Genomic DNA, 21,442 nt, shown 5'->3' with positions numbered 1-21,442 from the left:
GGGGCCGGGGGTCTGCCGCGCCTGCCGGCAGCACGGCGCTGAGCAAGACGCGGCGGGCTGGAAGCGGCAGCGCTGCCCGGGCAGCGAGGGCAGCGGGACCCGTGAGGCTTGCCGCCGGGAAGGAGCCCGGGAAGGAGCCGGGTGCCACGGCGGGGCTCCGCGGGGCACGGCCGGGCGGGGGCCCGGGGCGAGCCCCGCCCACTCCCACAGACCCCGCCCCACCTGGCACGCCCCCTTAGACCACGCCCACCTCATCCAGCCCCTCCTTCGGCTCCCGCCCGTGATCCCCTGAGGTCACTTCCGGGGCGGGCCGGAAGCGGCGCGCTCGCGGTCGCGTTTAAACCGCGCAGGGTCGCGCCGCCGCTCCGACCCCGGGGCCGCGACCCGCAGGAACCCCCCCTTGGTCACCCGCGCTGACCGCCTGGCCCCGCCATGCCTATCCGCGCCCACTGCACCATCTGCTCCGATTTCTTCGACAACGAGCGGGACGTGGCGGCCGTGCCGTGCGGGCACACCTTCCACCAGGCCTGGTGAGCGCCGGGGCGGGCGGGGGCTCGGGCCGGGCCGTGGGTGTCAGCCACGGGCACCTTGGATGGCCCCGCGCGAGGGCTCAGAGGAGTTCACGGCCTGCCGCAGCAGCCGGGCTGTGCTGTTCACACGTGTGAACGGGCTGTCCCGGGAGGTGATGGAGTCGCCGTCCCTGGAGGTCTTCAAGGAAAGACTGGATGTGGCACTTGGCACGGTGGTGATCGGTCATAGGTTGGACTCGATGAGCTCAGATCTTTCCCGACCTAATTGAGTCTGTGCTTCTGTCGCTGTGCTGCCTGCAGGCTCCCTTCTCGGGAAGAGCCAGTGTCACTGGGTGTTTGGAGGGAGTGATGTTGGATTATGGTGAAGGTGCCCTGGTAATTCCATGCTTTTCTAGGACTGTGTTGAAAGGAAATTGTTCTCAGGAAATAAACTTTGTGTGGGGAGAGGGTGGGCATTTGCTTTCCTGGCTAACGAGCTTGGAGAGGACCATGGTTGTGATTGTCACTTCTCACTCAGCAGCGCTGCTCGGGCCTGCTCTCTGCCAGCCGCCAGCGGAGCAGGGAGAGCTTCCAAAGGGAACCTGCCAGCTCCAAATCATTACCTGCTCCCAGAATAAACCTTTCCAGTGTGATGTGACTGCTTGGTTGCAGAATGCATTAGTAGCTGTCCTGGGGAGCCCGGCAGGTTTGTGTTCATCATGGCACAGCAGAGCCCAGCCCGGCGCCCCTGGCTCAGAGATCCGTGTTCAGTGGCACCCCTTGGAGCTGACTGTCACATCCTGATAGCGCACACCCCGTGTGCATCCACTCTCTCCTGTGAAGCTGTGGCTCTTCAGTGCCTGTCTCCCAGAGAGATCTGAGCTCTGCAAAAGCTCTGCCCTGTTAAAGATAAGCTCACATGCTAAATTCAGCCAGGAATTGTCTTGGAGATGCAGGTGGAGCATGCGTGTGGAACACAGAGCTCCTGCTGGCCACAGCACTGGACTGAAGGTTTGCCTTTAGTGTGTGATGAGGAGTCATATCCTGCTGTCTCCTGTGGAGCTGGGGCGTGGCCCCTGCAAGCAGTGCCCCAGGACTGTAAGGATTTACTGTGTTTTCCTTTTCTTTTCCAGCCTCTTCCAGTGGTTTGACACTGCCCCGAGCCGGACATGCCCGCAGTGCAGAAACCAGGTAAAGCCATCCCCTCTGCACACCTGTGGTGCCAAGGAGCTGTGGCCGGGGGTGATGTCAAAAAAAGGCTCATGGTAAAAAGCAGAGGGACTTTCTGTCAGTTGGGACTCCCCAGAGGGGAGGAACTCCCCTCCACAGCCCTTTGGGTTGCAGTGGGCTAAGGGTGCCCTGCTGCTGTCTGCACTGCAGCTCCTTTCAAAAGGGGCTATGGGTTTTCACAGCATTTACTTAGGCTGGGTAAGTATTGACATGGTGATAGGAGGGGCTGCAAGGGCTTAATGGGGACAGCTGACTGGTGTTTCTGGTGTGCCCAGCCCATTGCTGTCAGGTGAACAGCCCATTCTGCTGCATGTGGGCCTTACAACCTCTCCTGGCTTAGCAGTACTTGACACTCCCTTGTGAAAAGTAATGGCTGGGGAGAGGAGGAAGGATTTGCTCTGCTTCTGAGATAGGAAGCTGAGCCTTGGATTTCCATTGGCTTAACTGGGACCTGTACGTCTTTGAAGTCCCTTGTGTCACCAGCCTTCATGCCACCTTTATGTCTTGGCACGTAGTGGCTGCAGGAGAGGTTTCCTCGCTCTCAGGTGTAAATTTTTAGCCAGCTGCTGCTTGGGCTTATTCTGTGTTCGTGCTTCTTTCCTCCTCTCAAGGTCTTGGCCCTTGTTCCTTCCCTGACTTGTTGATTCCCTCTGTTCTTCTCTGCCTCTTACATCTCTGGGTTACCATGGAGTTATCGCGAAATAACATCTTATGTGGCAGTAACCATGCAATTAGCTGGTGTCATGACTGTATATAATACTTAAAACACAAAGCTGTAACTGCATGGGGGAGGTGTGGAGAGCTATCAAATTCAATTACAGCACCTTCTGCCTGCAGAAAGCAGCACGTACTTCTGTCTTAGGATTTGGCATCATGTTAGCTCAGCATCAGCTGCTTTGGGCTGAGCTGCCAGAGAACAGACTGCGCTCGATTCAGAAATGTCTGAATCTTTCTGCTGCAGCTCAGGAGCTTGGCTGGAGTCACACTCCCAGAAACTGAGTGGGGGGTCTGCTGCTGTGCTGTTGAGCCAAAGCAGAACATCACCACTAATGGTGTCAAACACGTGATCTGATTTGCCTTTCATGGCCTTGTCACAAGACAGTACCTTCTCCCCCTCCATCTGTCTTCCATATCTGTTGTTTCCATATTTGTGCCCATCAAACTCTTCTGTCTCCTGTGTTTAGGTCAGCAAAAGACACATCATCAGTAAGCTGTTTTTTGATGTTACCCTGGACGAGCAAGCAGTACCAGATGCTGAGACCTTGCAGGTAACTGTATGGGAGAGTTCTTTCCTTACATGGTGCTTCAGCCTCCTGGGAGGGTGGCCTGGCCTGCTGGTCCTCTGCCAGCGGGTGCTTCCCAAGCTGGAGCTTGCAGTGCTCATTTTTCTGACCTGAAGCATATCAGTCTCTGTGGTGATTTAGCATTCCCTCTGACCAAATCCCGTGTGGTGACTCAAGGAGCCTCCTCTACTTCCTGCTCTTCCTTCTGCTTCTCACTTTACCTGGAAACCTCCTGAAACACCATCACATCAGACTGCTGTTCCTCCCTTGGGAATGAGGGTACAGAGCTGTTCCCAAGGGCAGGAGAAGGGAAATCCCAGACGCAGTGAATTGCTGGTGGTGTCTGTGGTGTGGTTGTATGTGAGCCCTGCTAACCCCTCTGGAAAGGAGGGGCCATTGAAGGAACCTTCTGTGCAGGGAGGTTGTTTGTGCAGACTGAAGGATGTGGGGCTGGGTGATAAGGCTGTGATTCCCCAAGAGATATTAGGAAAGGAACTGCCTGGAGCCACACCAGCAGCAGTGAACCGGGTGGAGGCTGGGTCCTGGTGGGATCCTGGTGGAGCTGGAATGCTGGATGGTGTGCTCCAAGTGCCGCCTTTGGATGCAGAGAGTTGGGTGTGAGTAGGGATAAACACAGAGTGGATGTTCCACGTTCTCCTTTGTGTAGTGTGGATTTATCTTGGAATTATCTGTTCCAAAAAAAGGGTGGTCGGCTGACCTTGGTATAACGGGATGCTTGTACCCTCTTGTGTTTGGAAGCAGCATGTGCAGCAATTACCATAATTAGCAGTTGCCATGACAATTCTATATGTACTTTGTATGTCTTTAAAATAAAGCCAGCCAGACTAGAATGTCAGTAGCACTGTCTTTCTCCAAGATCACCAGTAACAAATCTGAAGACTGAAGTGTGCAGAGGAGTGGAGGAGCATCTCTGGGCCCTGGAGCTGTGTGCCCTTGCAGCAGATACATTTCCTTTGGTACGGGTTGAGATCTGCTCCCACAGGCGTAATGAGATGGGTGACTCGGAATGGGTTGTCTGGAGAGAATTGCCCTAGAAAATCTTCCTGTTCTCTCTCACCCTACCCCAGGATCTAAAATGGGTTCCCCCAGCCTTCTGCTCCAGGCAGGCTGTGCAGAACTACTCCCTTGCTCAAGGGCAGGACTGTGGAGCTGCTCCTGCACAACAAGCAAAATGGTATCTCCTCCTGCTCCTATAAATCTTGTGTGTATGTGTCAGAGCAACATCTAGCCTCAGTGTACAGCTTGAGGACTCTGAGGTCACCAACAGAAAGAACCAAATACTTTTCTGGGTAAATCAGCATCATTAGCTTGTGTGGGTATTCACTGCTGTGTGCACTGTACAGGCTGCTGCTGCAGCCAGTTTCATGTGGTGTGCTGCCTCATTTCTGGAGGACATGGAGTACCTTAAGAACACAGATGCCTTGTTCACAATGGGCGAGGGACTAATGTCCACCTAGATGTGAGGTCTGCCTGTGATGGTGTGTCTGATTCTGGCCAGGCACCAGTTCAAAGCGAACACATGGTGGGCCAAGCCTGGGCTCTTATAAGATAAGAACTTCTGGCATCCTTAGCCAGAAGCAACTTCACCTGAGGAAGAAAAAAAAATGTAAAAAAATCCAAGGTTTGTGATGATGATGCCTGGCCCTCCAAGAGCCTGGGCATAGAGTAGTGTTCATCTCTGTAATCATCTGGAGCTGTATCTGTGCAGCCCACAGCTGTCTTGGAATGAGCATTTGGCCTCCTGCCATGAAAAGGATGTGCTAGAAAGCCAAGTGTGTAGCTGTGGTCTTCTTGTCATCTTGGGGTGACAAGCTTGGGATTCTCTTCGGAGAACTGGTCTTTGGCACCCAGTGAAGTAGTTGGAAGAGCTCCCTCATGATTTGAAACCTCTTCCTGTTGTTGCAGAATTAGCCAAATTATCTTTTGTAATTGTCTTTGTTTCTGTTTCTCACTGTTGCTGTTACTCAGAAATGTTTACAGTCACAGGAGTGCTGGGGCTGTTTTGTTTTCCACCCCCAGGCTGAAACTTCAATAGAAACACCAGGGGGAACCTGGATCCCTGCAGTAGCTGTGGACCACAGGCTAAGTGTCCAGGCATTTCTTTCATTACTGAACCTGGGTTTAGCCCATACTGAATTTAAAGACGGTCCTTGTGAGCAGAACAGTCTCCATGTGGCTGTTCCCAGAGCAGGAAAAGGGTGAGTTTTGGAGTGTAACACCTCAGTGAGTCTGTCAAGAGCTGCTTATGATCTGGGGAGTGCAGAATTCTTCCAAATGAGATTTCAGCTCGGCGAAGAGGAGGTGGGGGGAGGATTCCTGCCTGTAAACCTGCTGGGGAAGGTAGAAGCCTTGGAGGACAGCTGTCTGTTTGTGGTCAGGATATATTCGTTTGATCTTGGGAAAATGTGGTCTTCTAACTCAGTCTGGCAGAGAGAGGAGAGCTTCTCTCAGAGGAGAGAAAATTGGGAGCGGCTTTTAGGAGCTGTGGTGGAGGATGAGGGATTTCAGATTAAGTTGATGAATGAGGTAATGTTACATAGCTGCCTGAAGTAGCCCAGGGTTTCTTTGCTATCATGATAATTAGCACATCTTGTGAGCCCACTAATCGTTCCTGAATAGGACTCTGAGGAAGCTACTTCAGAATAGTTCCTGCAGCAGAGTTAATTCCACATTAGCCCTCCAGCAGTTTGTGCCCCCTGGGGCAAATCCCAGTCAGCTCTGCTAGGCTTTGCATTTAGTCCCTTCTGCTTTCCAAGCTTTACATCCCACATTCTCTTTCCTGCCTTTATTGTCACTAGCAGAGCCCTAGCTCCAGTCCTGTCAGAGCTGTGGTCACTGCTGGTGCTATTCTCGGCTCAGATTTGCATGTAGCATTCCGGCTTGCACAGATTTGTGTGCCTGTGTTGGCATTTTATTGTGGTTTTATTCCACTGCAGTTCCTGCCTGACTTGTTATGTGCTTTCCTCTGCAGTTCTCTAACACAGCTTTTTAAGTCATCTTCTGTTGACTCTTTTCTGCATATATTTATCTCTCTGGTTTTTCTTTTAAATATATATATGGATATAAATAGCCTCTCTTTTTAACCTCTCTACATTTCCTTTGGCTATTCGCCAGTGTTAAATTATATTGCTTCATTTTCTCTAATTTAAACTACAGGGCATCTGCTGCCTCTCTCTGATCCTTGATGAAGGCGTTAGAAATAGTTGATGTTCCTCAGACCCTTGTTGTACCCAGGAGATTTTGTGCACTCTCAGCTGGTGTGTTATGGATTGGTTTCTCAGTGATCTGTTTCCAGCCATTCGATTGAGCTGTTAGCTCATATCAGCATCCTGAGCTGCAGTGACTTCAGTGTCTGTCAGCATGTTTGAGTGCATGCTTGGTTACCTTTTCAGGTGTCTGGCTGTGCTCTCCTGTCTCCCACCTCCATCTGATTAAAGTTCACTTCAGTTTAAAGAACTCTCAGTAATCCAGTTAGTCTGGCAACATCCCTCCCTTATTGCCTTGTTTAGGTAAAACATTATAAAAATTGTTCTTGCCTGACTTCCTGTGTTTCCCTGAGAGCCTTCCAAAATTATTCAGCTAAAACAGGATGACTGACAGTGTGAGAAACACAAGGTTGACAAGGCTAAGATGAAGCTGTGATCCTCTCTTCTCCCCCTGAAGAATGCCAGTTGGAGGTGCTCTTTCCGTTCCCTGTGATAATCCAGGCTTGTAACTCCATGCTTGTTGTTTCCATGTTCCCTCCTCAGTACCTGCCTGGTCCAAAAGTCCTGCTGAGAAACCTCTTGGGTCTTAAGATCTGGTGAAAGCATCTCTGCAGGGCGTTTCCTAATGGGGTTTCTGTGTTGTGTTTCAGAATGAACTGGACAAGGTGAAGGCCCAGCTCTCCTTGAAAGGTGAGTTCCTGCTGCTGCAGAGGATCAGCAGCCCACAGTCAGCAGCTCCTGGGCTCTACCTGTGCCAGGTGGCTTGGCCAGGTGTGAGGAGCCCCTGTGCAGAGGCCACCCCTCTCTGAAGCTGAGGGCATGTTTCAGGCTGGAAACTTTCTCTAGAGGAACTTCTTCGGAGCTTTTTCTGAGGAAAGAACACCTCCAGTGATGCAAAGCTTATATGACAGAGCTGAGACCACAGCCTGGCCCAGCTCTGCTGTAACTCAAGAGTTCACTGCAAGTTTTGATAAGTAGATGCAATTTTTTTTGCCGCCTTCCTAATCACAAGCTTACAGAATTGCAGCAAAGCTCTATCTGGAGCTGGCTTGAAAGCAAAAGCCTTGGTTTGCTTGCTGGGAAACTCACAGCTGCATATGGCAAAGATTCATTCCCTCCAACAGATAAGAGGGTGAAAGTGGTGTCCAAAAGCAGCATTGGATTTGTTTGGCTGTTGCAGTGCCACATGTGTCGCGCGAAGAGCAGACGGAGTTCAGTGTGCACGCACTTCCATCTTCCCATCTTTAATTTTAGAGGATGTTTGAGGGAGGCAGGAAAAGCAAAAGCCCTGGAGACTTGTCGATGGGTTTTAAGCATCGTCTGTAGGCAGCCTGTCATCAGAACATGAGTCATGAGCAGCAAAAGGAAAATGTCAGTCTAAGTGACAGAAATCCTAAAACATGCTAGCAGAACGGTAAAAAAATGTTTAAGGAATGCTGGGGGCTCACCCACGCCCCAAGAGTTGTCTTTCCTCTGCGTTCCCTGCATGCACGAGACAGACATGAATAGCCAGTAGATTGAGGATTCGGTCCTTAGCCTGAGAGTAGAATTGGATGGTCTGCACGTCTCTATTCTGAGGCCTGTTCTCCTGCCAGCTTGCTTGAGTTTAGTGACTTGGTAGAGAGCCATATCTTCTGGGGAAGGTGGCTGGGATTCTTGCTAGGATATTATCCAAGAAAAACTGCTTGAAGGCCTGCTAATCTTCTCGGGTTCTGGTGAGTAGAGGTTGGATTTGACATTCCCTGTCCCATTCTCTTTTCATGCTGGAAATGCGAAGCTCCTTCCCACCTCCTGCCTCCTTTGCTGTGGGTACTCTGCTCTCTGCTGGTTCCTGTGTATAAGTTCTCCATGTGAAGCTGTGCTCTGCTCTGTGTGCTGCAGAGGAGCTGTGGAGCTGCCAGGCTCTGATCAGCCTGCAAATGGCTCGAGAGGTGCCGAGCTCCGAGCAGGCTCTGTGGGAGGCACTCTGAATGAGCTGAAAACTCATTCCTGCAGCACAGAGGGGTTTGATTCCTGCCATCTGCCTCTGGGCAGCTGGGAACGGAGGAGGGGGAAGCCCTAACTCTTCCAGTGGGTGTGGAGTCCCTGCAAATGCAAGGGAGCGTCTCCAGACGCTGCCTCTGGTGGGAAAGGGTTATTCAGATCATTGGAGAAGCCACCCGCTGCTCCTGCTGGAACACTCCTGTTCCTCTCCTGTTCCTCGGTCCCACATGGCTCTTTTACTCCCTGATTGAACAGTGCAGCTTCACTGCAGGTCATGCTTCCACAGGATGTGGAGGCAGAATTTGAAACTGGATGGCTTTCAGGTAGAACAAGTTTTTTGGAAAGGCAGGCTTTGGCTCTCTACTATTGCCAGGCTGGAGCCATAGGCAATTTTAGCAAAGACTGAAGATGCTGAGCTGAAGGTTTTACCCTCCCCTCAGCAGGGTTAGGTGGAAGGGTTCCTGCTTTCCCTCATTACCCAACTGCTTTGAGCTTCTCAATGATGCTGGCTGTTCCCTGCTTGGTCTGGCAGCTCCTGATAGTGGTTGTTGCTTTCTGACCTGTCCTTCCCTTGTCTCCACAAAACAAATTGAAATCTGGTGGTGATTTCCACCACCTTCTCTCTAGTGGTCAGAGGCACGTTCTTTACTCCTGGATTACCGAGGGGAGGGACAGCATGATGCAAAGGTTTTGTGACCTGCAAAAAGTGGGCACTTGGGGAATCTACCTAAGCTGTCGTGTGTCCTGTGGTGTCCCCAGTGTCACTGCCTCCTGCCCTTTGATGTAGATGCTGTGGTTAGCGAGGGCACGTGCAGCAGCTTGGTGGACCCCTGCATACAGCTGCCCAGTGGCCCCCAAAGGGGTTCCTGACATGTAAGATTCCATGTGGAGAGGATGGGTACAAAGCTCTCTTCTCCAGCTCTATGACAGCTTGGTGTAACTCGAGAGGTATTATTTCCTTGTGCAAGCCTGGCTTTGAGAAAACGCAAGAGTTAAGATACATCATCTTAATGCTAGCAGGGCTGGCGCTGGAAAGCTATTAAAGGGAATTTTTTTATCTTTAGTAAAGAAGTCTTGAAGCCTGCTGGCACTGAGAGAAGCAATTCCTCAGTACAGACCCTGGTGCAGACGCCACTTAGAGAAATGGCTCTCTCCAAGAATGACCAAATCCTGGCAGCCTGGAGCTAAGCCTGCAAGCAGTCTGTGCTCCTGCTGCTGTGCTGCAACTGGACTCTGGGTTACCAGGCCATGACCTTTCTCATTCTTCCTTTGCAGAGAAAGAAAAGCGGGAATGCCAGGCTGTTGTGGACGGGCTGAGGGACACTCTGGATGTGCGCAATGCCACGATAGAGTCGCTCCAGAAGATGCTGGGAGAAACAGAAATGCTGTGCTCCTCTCTCAAGGTACCCTTCCTGTCCCCAGCAGGGCTAACCATCATGCAGTCAGTGTTAGTTCTGTTGAAGATCTCTGCAGATCCTGCTAATAAAGAGATTGTGCTGGTGGGATTTTGGGTCTGGTGCCTGGATTTTCATTTTGGTTTGATTAATCGAAGCAAGTGCTGTTGCTGGACTTGAGGTCCTGTTTGTGCTCTGCCTGAGGTGATTCAGAGGCATAAAAAGCCTACAGGCCCATGTTTTGTGTTCAGGTGCTCAAGGCAGAGATATCCCTGGTGAGGGAGAAATGCCAGCCCAGCCTGAGGAATGTGGCTGAGCCTCACTAATGAAGTGGCAGTGCTGGTCATAAAGGTAGTAGCAGGAATCTAGTGTGGGAACTAGCCCCAGCACCCCGTTGCTGAAACAGTGGTTCCCTGAGGTAGAATGTTCTTCTGAAATGGGTTTATGGCAAGTGGGATTCAAGGAAAATTAGTTTCTTACTTTGATCGGGGGGAGAAATCAAACTGAAAAATATGGAGGGGGAGTTGCAGGCTTCAGCTGGGTGGGATCTGATCCAGCTAACTCTTCTGTCTCTGTTCTGTTGCCAGGGCTTTGCCTCAGTTAGGTTAGTAATGTTGTGAAGTCCAGGGATCAAATATTCCTGTTGTGCTTCAGTGTGCAGTGACTCAGTGTGTAGTCATGTACTATGCGTAAACAGCAAGAGGAAGAGGGTAAGAGCAGGAGCAGCTTTGTTGGGATGTCTTGGAGCAGCTTTGCCTTGATGCTGGGCTGGGCAGTCTGTGCTGTGTGAAGGTGATGTGCCGGTCTCAAGAAGGTGGGGTGCAGGCAGGTGAGGTTGTGAGCTGCAGGCTGGAAAGTGGGATAAGTGTCTACTGTACTTCCCATGCTGTCTGACCCCGTATCCTAAACTGCATCCTGTTTCTTGACCTGCAAGGCCAAGTAGCCCAGGGAGAGCCTGTAGACATGTCGTGGTGCTGTCATGCTATATGCCACCTGCAGCTGGGCTCTTTTAGGAGGAAGCATCTGGGGGGGATCTACCTGATACTAGGACAGAAAGAGTAAGGAATTAACACCAGGCAGCCCTCACTGTGGGCCAGCACAAATGTTTTTGCCCAACCATGGGATTATATCCAATCTGCTTGCATGTAAAGGCAGCCTGGATCTTGGCCATGCCATAGATGCTGGTGTGATCCTGGATAGGTCAGTGGCAGGATACTTCTGATGCTCCTTACTCCAGCAGAAATAACTGTGACAGTGGAAGCTGGTACTTGCTGCTGAATTCAGCATCTCTGTGCTGGGTTTTCCTGCCTTGACACCTCTGGAGGAAGCTCTGTGCTTATCTTCCCTGTTGCAAAACCCTCTCTGTATGCTTAAGTCCCTTTAATGAAAGCTGGGCAGGGCAGAAGGATTAGGGACCTGGAGGTATCTTTTCTGTGGCGTATGGGGTTTCCCAGCTGAATGCCAAGCGCTGTCTTAAACTGCATCATTAAAGATTAAAGCACTAAACTTCTGCAGTGAAAATACAGGCTTAACTCGCTGTGACGCAGGCTAAGGCTGTGAGCTGGGCCTGTCTTCTGCTGGCACTGCCAGTTTGCTGCAGTTTCAGGCTGGCTGAAGCTGGGGCCTCTGCCCTGACCAGGCACAAAACACTGCTGTGGTGATCTGGAGTGTTGAGAGTTCTGGTTAGGGAAAAGCCAAAGGCAGGCTCCAGTTAAACAAGAGTGACACATGAGCCTGCAATACTGTCCCTCCTCAACTTCCCAGTGGTTTCACACTGTTTGGTTTCTGTGGCAGGAAGTGGATAAAATCCTTGAACTTGAGTGGGAAGGAGCTTTACAAGGCAATGATCTCTTGCCAGGCGTTTCCCTGCAATCAGCGCTGTGCTGAAACCAGAGCCTTTCAAAGTTGCTGTGCAAGGTGCCCAGGCACCCACAAACCTAGACAGCACAGATGCAATAGAATGGTGCTAATTCAGCTATCCCCACCCTCTGCCACACTGTAGATGTGTGCTTTTCTGTCTCAGCTGAGGTTCTGTGTTACTGCTGGAGAGGCAATAGGCTGCAATAGACTTGCAGCAGGTGAGAGAAGTGCCCAGGAGGTGTCTGGTTCGGCTGAGGTCTCTCAGAAGAGACCCACTCATTCCTATCTATGCTCTAAGCAGCTAATAGCAAAGAGAGTTGGGAGGCTGAAGCAATCAGCTGTGCACAGAGGGAAAGGCAATAGCAAGGTTTGCTTGCTGTGGACTCCTTTGCTTTTGAAAAACAAATTGTCACCACTGCGTACAGGGCACTGTGCAGCAGAGAGGGGCTGTGACATGGGTTCAGCTCCAGCCTCACCATGTGATCAGCACTGGGACCCTGATGTGCTCCTGGGGAGCAGAGCTGGGGGTATGGTGGGAGGGAGTCATCTCTCCATAATCCCGGGCTGCTGAGGTGGTGATAGCATTTAGCCAATGTGTGCTCCCAGCTGCCCGCAGCGCACATAAGCTGGGATGTTTCTCCAACAATCCCTGGAGCCTCACTAGCGGGCTGGGTGTGCTTGCTTTCCTGCAGAAGCAGATGAAATTCCTGGAGCAGCAGCAGGAGGATAACAGAAGCTCAAAGGAGGAGGCTCGCCGGCTGCGAAACAAGCTAAGAACCATGGAGCGGTGAGATCCAGGGTGCTCCCTGGCCTTGCAGGCTGGGCTGCACACCTCTGCCCTTTTTGGGGAAGGGAGCAGGGTCCTGCTGGGCCTCCTGCAGCACCCACCTCCGTGTGCTGGATCATCTTACCTTGAGCTTTGAAATGGCTGCTTTAGCTGCCTTTGCATGCCTCTGGCCCCTGCTATGTTTGCAGACAGCTGCTCTCATTAAAGAGCAGCAAGGCAGGGTACTGGCCTCATCTCTAGTGCACTGAGCATGGCTATGTGCCATTTCTGTTATCAGAGGATGCTGGGGCAGAATGCCAGCCCAGGAACACAGTCAGCCACAGGGCTATAGGGACCAAGAGCTGGGCATCAGTTCCATGTGCAGTATGTGTGAGCAGCTGCCCCTTCTCTAGTCCAAGTAGTGCTGCTTTTCCCCAGTGAAAAGCCCTGCTTGAGGTGAGGCAGCTGTCTCTCTTCTCCCATGACACCCAGAGTGCCTACAGGAGGAGCTCAGGCTGCACCAGCCCCTTAAGGGGGAGGCAGGGCTTTTGTCTCTTTTCAGGTCTGTTTGTGATTCATGAGCTGAGGGTATGTCTGTGTTTGTGGGTTTTTTGTGCAGGATCGAGCTGTTGCTTCAGAGCCAGCGCTCAGAAGTGGAGGAGATGATCAGAGACATGGGAGTTGGGCAGGCAGCGGTGGAGCAGCTTGCAATCTACTGTGTCTCCCTCAAAAAGTAGGTGCTGCAGGCTTGGCACAGCTGGCTGGTGTTGTCCTGGGAGTGCCCAGGGAGAACCCTCTGCTGAGCACCAACAGGCACATGGGCTCTGTGGGGCTTTCACCACCTCTAAGGGCTTCCACTGGGCTTTGACTGACAGATCCTGGGGACCTAGTTTGGAGCCTGTCACACTGAGCTGTTCCTCTTGTCACTGTAGTGACATGTGTGTCACCATGGGAACTGTCTCCAGAGTCGTCAGTGCACCTATGAAGTGATGATAATTATTCCCTCTGCTTTCCTCTCATGCCTGGGGGAAAGCAAGTGGATGCAGAGCTCTGGGTTGTGCCCTCTGCAGCACTGCACTGTGCAGCTGTGGCCTCTGGCAAAGCAAGCCTCCACTGCTGCCCTTCCCTACCTGGATATCCATCTGGTCCTGCTGGGGAAAAAACACAGCTTTTTTTGTGTCTGTTCTGATGGCAGCTGAATAACTGCAGCTTTGGTACAAAGCTGTAATGAGGCAAGTGTCCCTGTGGTGTAATTGGGAATGAATGTGCATGGCCAGTAGTGTGAAGTCTCTGAAAAGTCACTTAAAGCAAAGTCCCCTGTTTGCTGCCAGCATGGAGGCTGTGCTCTGTTTTGTCTTTTTTACTGGCAACTAAAACGTCTCTGTCTCTGGTTCCCATTTTGCTGGTGGAATCAGGCGTGGGACCCCATGCAGGTTTCTTCTCCCCCATGGTGTAGTGGAATGTGTGATAGTGTTAGTACACTCACTCACCTTTGTTCCTTAAAGGGCATTGTGTCTCCTGGGTTTTCTCTGGTGGCTCTGCAGGTTCAGAGCTTCAATCTGAGGGTTTTGGCTTGTCTCTGAGAAGTTCTGGCTCAGCTACCTTACAAACAGTGTGACTCTTTGGGTCTCTTTGTAGGGAATATGAGAATTTGAAGGAGGCTCGGAAGATCTCTGGTGAGATGACAGAGAAGCTGAAAAAGGAGCTGTTTTCTGTCAATAGTAAGGTAAAGGAGAGTGTGAGTTGCCAGGGTGACATCTGGTCTGTAGATCCCTGTCCATAACTGAGGCCCAAGGCCTCTGCAGTGACCCCCTCCCATGCTGATAGGTACAGGTGTGTGGAAGGGCCAGGCTGGGGTTTTTGGGTCAGGATGTGATGTGGTGAGCAAACAGCTCAACTGTTGTCAGGAGGGCAGTCTCTGGGGACAGTGCTGGGCAGCATGTACAGAGCCAGCCAGAGTTTGGCAGGGAGCCTGTGCTGGAAGGCAGCAGCACACAGGTGCTCCACTGCTCCCACTGGGTTCTGGAAGTAGCAATTCCTTCATCCAGCTACACTGCTGAGCACTCAGCTGCCAGCTCCTCCTGCTGCAGAACTGGGCCCCTAAGGAAGTGGGAAGGGGTTTGGAGCCAGTATTGGTTGAGCAGGGCTTCCTTCTGGCTTGGCACATCCAGTCACACCCAGCCTTGTGCATTCAGCCAGCTGAACTCGGCCAGGGCTCCCACATCATGCTGTGCCCAGGCAGGACAGCTTCCCAAAACACGGAGAGGACACACAGGTGGCCCTGCACAGAGCCTGCCTGGGCTGGTCCTGAGCTGGTGCAGAGTTTGGGGATACTGACAAGCCTCTGCTGCTGTGCTCCCCCTGCTCCAGGCATGGCTGGGGTCTGTTAGCTCAGGTCAGGCAGGGCTGTCTTTGTTCTGGTAGTGCATCCCTGTAAAAGCGTGTGTGTAGCCTCACTCCCCAAGGCACAGGTGTTCCCTGGGGCATCCCTGTGTCTAAGCCAACAAAGTGAGAAGCTGTGGGTGGATTTGGCCTACTTCTGTTACTCAGCCATAGCTGCTGTCCCCTCAAATGGAGAAGGAGGTTTTTGGATTGCTGTGCTGTGCTCCCCAGGGAAGTGAACTCCTCCACAAGGTTCTGGTGCTGGAATTGGGCTGCTCCTGGCTGAGTCAGACCCAAGCTGTGGTGGCCAGTGTGGGTCAGGAGGATGCGAGTCAGTGCACAAGGGGCTCCAGGCTTGGCTGCCAGAGAGCTGACTGTACCCACAGTGTGGGAGCTGGCCCAGGCTCCCGGACCCTCTGAGGTGTCTGAAGTGGTAGCAGGCCACTTCCTGACCCCTGCTGCTGGCATGCTTCCCTGTTGAATCAGCCTTGTCCATGTGCCAGCACTGCTGATGCACAGCCATCCTCCAGCCTGTGGTTTGTGATTCCTGTGCTCTGCTGTGTCCAAAGTCCTGCAGGAATTCAGAATGCAGCCACCAAGTGTTAGAGCAGGGAAAAACTCTTGCCGTGAGGCATAAATGCTGGGCAAGCAGCCCTGGACATCCCTCTGCAGGCAGCTTGTGGAATTGGGTAGGGATTGGATTGCACTGCACTAGTACAGGAGAGGGTGGTCAGACTGACACAGGAAAATGGAGCCCTTAAACAGGGGAAGTAGCATGTGCTGCAGAGCACACTGCTCTCTCAGGGCTCTGCAGTCCCTCTTACCCAGGTAAGGGTAGGTAACCCACATTTTGTTGTGTTCTCTAGCTGCAAAAAACTACTTCAGAGTTGGACAAGACAAAGGAGGAGTTAAAAAGCACACAGAAAGATCTGAAGAATGCAGACAAGGAGATCTTGGTGAGAATATCTTTCTTCATGGCCAGGTGCCAGTTACTGCAGGCTGGTCTGCAGCTGCAAAGCCAGGAGTTATGCTGGCTTTTGCTCAGTGACTAAATTTCCCAGCCTACCTCTGAGCTCCACCTGATGTTGAAGTATGGAAAAGGGGCAAAGTATCTACTGCTCAATTTTTCCTTATCTCACTGGCTGCTTTCCATTTTCTCTCCAGAGTTTGAAGAAAAAGATAGACATCCTGCAGGATACTCTGAAGGTCCCATCTGTAACCAGGGAAACACTCAGTCGGCTAGTCTTGGAAAGGTTAGTGAGCTGCATCCTCAGACACAGTACAGGCATGAAGGGGACAGGTCCAAAGCCAGAGTTGACAGTTTAACTGAGAAAGCAGAGATGTACTAGTCTGGCAGGTGTTGCAGAGGTGTGGTGGTTTTGTTCCTTGTATCCTTTTTCTTGTGGCTGACGAGATGATGTTCGGTTTGCGTGGAAAAAGTCTCAGAGTTTGGGTCAGGAGAGGGTGGAGGAATGGCCTGGGTTTTGAGAAAGACTTTGTCACTGTGCCCTGTCTGGGAAACACCCCTGAAGCTGCTCTTCTTGTGGCTATAGAGTTGGCCATGTGATGAGCATGCACTGGTGTATGGTGACCAAAGATCTCAGCTAGGCAGAGGAATCTAGCCTGAAAAATGACATCTGCTTTTATGCAGCCTTTCTTGAGGAGCCTGTGCCATTAGCTCAGTAGAGCAAGCTGGGTTGTGTCCATGGAGCAGCAGTGTGTCAGTGTGATTCCTGGGCTCTGGGTGCTGGTGTCACAGTGCTCAGCATTTGAGGGGGAGCAGTAATTTGGGACAGAATTTAAACTCTGGCGTTCAGGTTGTCCTTTCTTTGATGTGCAAGCAGAATGGGGCTCTGCTCCTGGTGCCCTTGCTGTCTGAGTACTCAGTGTTGTGGGGTGCAGCTCTGCCTTCCCCTGGGTGGCAGGCAGTGGCTCAGTGACTGATGCTTTTCCTGGCCTTGCAGCCCTGCTCCCATGGAACTGCAGCATCCAAAGCTCCACCGCCCGGCCCACAGCGATGAGATCAATCTGGATGCCACATTCGATGTGGCCACCCCTGAACACCAGCCCTGCACAGCTCCCATCGGCCCCGCAAAAAGGCAGAAGCTGGATAAAAAGCCGTGAGTTTTCCTTCCTCTTTCTGCTTCTAAAGGAGATTAAAGTCTCACTGCTTTGGAAGTTTCTGTGTGAGATCAGATAGCTCTCCAGCTGCCTGATGGCGTGCTGCAAGCTTTGTCGTCATTTGCTTGGCCTTGTCTGTCCTTGCCAGCTCCATTTGAACAATAAATCTCTGCTGATTGCTCCTTGGGCTCCTTACAGGCCTCCTGTGGTAAATCTGGCGAAGAAAGTTCTGAAGGAAGCAGTGGAGGTAAAAGGACTAAACTTGATTTTTCTATGTTGCCTCTTTGATTCTGCTGTTAATAAGCTTGGAATAAAGAATCTATTTTCTCCCTTGTGGCCGTAGAGTGGCCCATCTATAGAAGCAGTCTGCGCTTCAAAGTGTTTTCCTTGATGGTCTCCTAGAAACACTGTTGCTGCCTCCGGCCTCCTGGAACTGGGCAGGAGAAGGGAGGGTGGGGACCCATGTGCTCGCTGATGATTCTGCCCCAGATACCACTGGATCTGACCACAAGGGCTCTGTGGTCAGCTGAGGTGGCCGTTTGCCCAGGCTTGCTGGTGGCAGTGTCCTGCCTCCTGGGCACTGTTCCACATCAGCCCCAGTGGGAGGTTGGAAGTTGCTAGTTTTCAACCTGGTGTGGTATGGCAGTAACCATTACCTTAAATAGCTGTCTGTGTTAGCAGTGCTGCCTGAATGTGGATTCCATTCAGCAGATTGTGCTGGTTAAAGGGCTTTTCTTGTTATTTTGTGGGACAGAACGGGGCAGATGATCTGGAGGATGATGCTCTTAAAGGACTCTTGCCAGCATTCATCAGGAACTCTTTTCTCTCCAAGAAGCCATCTTCGGGTGGTTTGCTGGGTTCCCACAGGAACATGGGCTCTGTAAGTATGACTGTCCAATTGGTGAGTGTGCCCAGGGCTGGCACTGCCACCTCTGTCCTGAACTGACCCTGAAAGAGGAAGTGAATGAGGCTTTTACCTTGCCACACACAGGGTGTGGAAAATAAATCTCAGAGCACAACCTGGCTACTTCCCAGTCCTGCAGAGCTCCAGGGATGACAGATGCTCATTCCTTTCCTGGCAGCAGACTAAGTGGCTCTCAATGTCCTATTCTTCCACCTCCTTGGAGCTTAGGGTATTCTTCTTGTATTCCTCAATTCCAGGGACAAAATCCTAAGCCTTGGTCGACTTATCTGAAAAAGTGCCCAATATTCCCAAACTTTGTTAAAACCCATGGCTCTGTCTTTTTCCAAAAGAGAGGGCTTAGCACAAGTACTGAGTGTTTCCAAGTGCCTTTAACCCCTCTCCAGAAGCTGGGGCCTGCGAGACTCCCCCTTCCCCATAACCAGCATGAGGAGAAGTAGCCAAGGCTCTGTGTGCTGCTCCAGGCTCATTTGTTTCTCTCTCCTAGGTGAGGACGGGCTATGATGGCATGGGAGGCAGGACAAAGTTCATAGAGCCAGTATCCTTTCCTGCAGCTTATGTGGCACTGCTGGTGCTGTGGGCACCTCATTTCTGATCCTTCTCTTTTGTCTCAACAAAAAATGGACTTGGGATCCTCAATGAATGATCCGACTTCTCTCTGAACAAATCTGAGCTCAGCAAAGGCATCAAGGTCCTGAACTTGCTGAGAGCACTTGTGGCTGGTTCAGAGGAGTGCATCAGCTAGAAATCAGTGCAATTTTCAGGGGCTGCCTGTGCCCTTGAGATCTTATAGCTGCAGTGTAGCACAGCCTCTTCTGGCTGTGTGCCTGCCAGCCCGTGCAGCAGGAGCCTTCATTCTGTGGGATGCTGCTGCTCCACAGTGGTGAAGAGTGGCTGGGCTGAGCTCACCCTCCCGGGTGTGGAGCTGTTCCTGCCTTGGGATTGCTCTGCTGTGGGAGGCTGCAGGCTCTGGCTGCTCTGCCTGCACCTGCACAGTGTTCTGGCTCAGGAGGTCTTGCAACTCAAATAGATATGCTGTTAAAATGCTGGTTTATGTGCAGGGGTATAGCACAGAATCATGAAATCATTATTGTTGGAAAAGAGCTTTAAGATCAGAGTCCAACCATTAACCCAGCATTAGCAAGCCCACCACTAACCCATGTCCCTAACCAACATGTCTGCATGTTTTTTGAATGCTTTCAGGGACTTCCACCACTTCCCTGGGCAGCCTGTTGCAATGCTTGACCACCTCTTTAGTGGAGAGATGTTTCCTAATATCCAGTCAAAACCCCCTGTTGGGGAAATGTTCCCTGACACGTGGAACAGGCGTGTGCCCGAGCTCTGCTCCTGTGAGAACGTAGCAAAGCCCATTCTGTCCTGCAGGGATGCAGGTATCTGGCTGAGTCCCAGGTCTGTGGTTCAGGCTGGACTGCAGCAGGTGTTGGATCACTTGTGTTCCCAGGGCACTGATCTGCGCTTTCCTTGACAGTTTTACCTCCAGACAAACCTGGCGGAAATCCATCCATTACCAGTTAGGAGCAAAAAGAAGGTCTCCAGACCAGCATCTGCAGCTCCTGCATTTTCCTCCAGCAGCAGCCAGGCCAGAATGGACACTTTCCTGCTGTGAGAGCCCCTGACTTCCTGGGAGAGGCCTGGAAAAGAGGCTGCAGGGCAGAGCACGCTTCCCCAGGGCAAGCACGAGGCAATGTGCAGCCACCCTGCCTGGGGTACTGTTCACAAAGCACTGATGCTGCCCTGTGGGTGAGATGAGCTGCCCTGTGGAGAATCCTGCCCTTGCAGCAAGCCTCTGGAGGCCAAGCCTCTGGCTATTGCCTGGACTGAGTTACCCTCATTTTACCATTCCTTCCTCCTTATTTTTTCATGCAGAATTAACAGGGTTTTCTTGCCTTCTGGCCTCCTCAGAGTTCTGCAGTTGCTGCTGCTTTGGGCTCTCTGGCACCAGGTGGAACTGCACTTCTTGGATGCAGCTGCAAGCAGGAGGTGCAGGAAGGGTGTCTGGGATGTCAGTCTGGAGAGCAGCAGGGAGAAGGGACCTGGACCAGCTCCATGCCTGGTGTAAATAGTTCCAAGAAGGTTTACTGGAGGAAGAAGTGTGTAGAGCACCCTTTATGGCTGTCGAATGTATACTCATCATCAAATTAAACACCTTCCCTTACCCACAGGCCTGTTGGGGCTGGGGAGATCCACAGGTGGACTTGGGAGCTGTGTTGCCCTGCCCCATTCTGGATCATGAAGTCCACAGTGGTCTTGCAGGCTTGACACTGAAACTACTGACTTGGAAGGAAAGTATTGGGGTGACCCCTGCTGCACATGGAAGCAGAGATAGGTCTGCTGGTGTGACCTTTGTGCTTGGCATGTGTGGGTGTGAAATGTGTTAATTAATTTCTATGTTTTGATAAGAGTGTAAGAGTATTTTTATTATTTTGTAACTGTTCTTCATTGTGATGAGAGGGTTTGGGATGGCCTGGAGAAGTGCTGAAGAATGGCTCCCTTCAGGGGAGGGGGAGGCTGGTGGGGCTGAACATGTCTGGGTTCTTCAGCTTGGAGCTGTGGAACGGGAGGTCCACACCTGAAGCAGGGCTGTCCAAGCTGCAAGGAACAGCTGTGGTGAGGCGCCTCATAAAGCACTCTCCTGTACAAATCTGACCTTTCCTATTTCCAGCTGCTTCAGGCCAAATCTGTATTACTGAACTGGCTAAAAACATGTTTTTAGGGAATAAAATATATTACTGTGCACACTTGTTGACAACTGGCTTCTGAGCATTTTCTAGCCTATTACACCTCAGGGTTGAGGTTTGAGCTTGGGTGATGGATGTGCTCAACCCTTCAGGTTCCTTTGGGGTGCCAGCCCTTGGGAGACAGGCCCCTTGTGCAGGGAAGGACAGTGGTGGGGTGAAGCCATGGGGACAGTGATGCCCATCCCCAGGGAAGTGAACAAGGCACAGCCGGGCAGAGCATGAGCTGTGTCTCACCTGCATCACCTGAGGCTGACTGCAGGATTCAGTGGAATGCGGGGAGAGTTTGGAGGAGCCAGGAGAGAGGGTTCAGAAGGCTGGAAAAAAAAAAGCTTGGGGGGGACTTAAGCAAAGTGAATTCTGCAGAGGAGAAGCCTGGGAGAGGGTCTGCAGGGAGCTTGCTGTCCTTGTCCCTTCGAGGTAGGTATCAAATGTCTGTAAAATGTGAGACTTGCTCTGGATCTCTCCAGTTCAGGAAGACCCTTGTAAAAAGGAAGCAGTGAAGGTTTGGGGTGCTGGAGAGCAGGTGTGGTGTCTGCCCACAATGGGAGAACAGATGCCAGCCTGCAGCGCAAGGGTTGAGAAGGGGTTTGGGGCTGTTTTGATACCAGGGCAAGATAATCTGAGGTTTGAGTGTCTTGTCTGGGCACTGCCTGCACCAGTGCTGTTGCTGGCAGCTGCTCCAACCTCTGCTGCATTCAAGGTGGATGTTTCGAGTCTCCTGTGTTTAGGGAACACATCAGGAAAAAAATCCAAACAAAGCAAACTTTTTGTGTGTGTCCTGGCCTCTTTCATCCACTCCTGCACCCTAACCTGCCCTAGACTTGCTGCTGCTGGGTTGTTTCTGATGTGGTGTTGTTCTGGTTTATTGCACATCTGTTGCCCTGCCCAGTCTATTTTATTCTCTTACTCAGGGCTTTCATTCCTCCAAAGCTCTTTTGCTCCCGCGTTACACCTTCTGCACCCCACATCTGCTCCTCGGGGGACAGCAGTGACCTCCAGCGTCAGC

General features: G+C 51.7%; 1 protein-coding gene across 3 annotated transcripts; it reads left to right on the top strand.

Annotated features, from left to right (window-relative positions):
- The first annotated feature begins 316 nt into the window (after positions 1–316).
- TRAIP (TRAF interacting protein) lies at positions 317–20,434 on the top strand. Of its 3 annotated transcripts, XR_009487810.1 has the most exons (16): positions 317–530; positions 1,643–1,700; positions 2,924–3,007; positions 6,900–6,939; positions 9,508–9,635; positions 12,179–12,273; positions 12,872–12,985; positions 13,891–13,978; positions 15,501–15,590; positions 15,799–15,887; positions 16,599–16,754; positions 16,954–17,002; positions 17,510–17,635; positions 18,165–18,215; positions 19,179–19,753; positions 19,861–20,434. XR_009487810.1 is itself a non-coding variant. In XM_059856226.1 (15 exons), the coding sequence occupies exons 1-15, from the start codon at positions 433–435 to the stop codon at positions 19,302–19,304; spliced, it is 1,392 nt and encodes a 463-aa protein (XP_059712209.1). In that variant the 5' UTR covers positions 317–432; the 3' UTR covers positions 19,305–20,434. The 3 variants fall into 3 exon arrangements, 2 of the variants coding, with proteins under 2 accessions (XP_059712209.1, XP_059712210.1); XM_059856226.1 differs by having other exon boundaries at positions 19,179–20,434; XM_059856227.1 differs by lacking the exon at positions 15,501–15,590 and having other exon boundaries at positions 19,179–20,434.
- The last annotated feature ends 1,008 nt before the right edge of the window (positions 20,435–21,442 follow it).

The sequence above is a fragment of the Haemorhous mexicanus genome, chromosome 11 (assembly GCF_027477595.1).
Source record: "Haemorhous mexicanus isolate bHaeMex1 chromosome 11, bHaeMex1.pri, whole genome shotgun sequence".
Lineage (NCBI taxonomy): Eukaryota > Metazoa > Chordata > Aves > Passeriformes > Fringillidae > Haemorhous > Haemorhous mexicanus.
Note: the sequence above shows the minus strand (reverse complement) of the source record. Positions and strands in the feature narration are given on the sequence as shown.

Bases quoted from the DNA above. Each gene is read 5' to 3' on its own strand.
- TRAIP (XM_059856226.1), top strand. From the start codon at position 433: ATGCCTATCCGCGCCCACTGCACCATCTGCTCCGATTTCTTCGACAAC. The intron at 1,701-2,923 runs GTAAAGCCATCC...TCCTGTGTTTAG, and splicing joins GCCCGCAGTGCAGAAACCAG to GTCAGCAAAAGACACATCAT. The intron at 6,940-9,507 runs GTGAGTTCCTGC...CTTCCTTTGCAG, and splicing joins GGCCCAGCTCTCCTTGAAAG to AGAAAGAAAAGCGGGAATGC.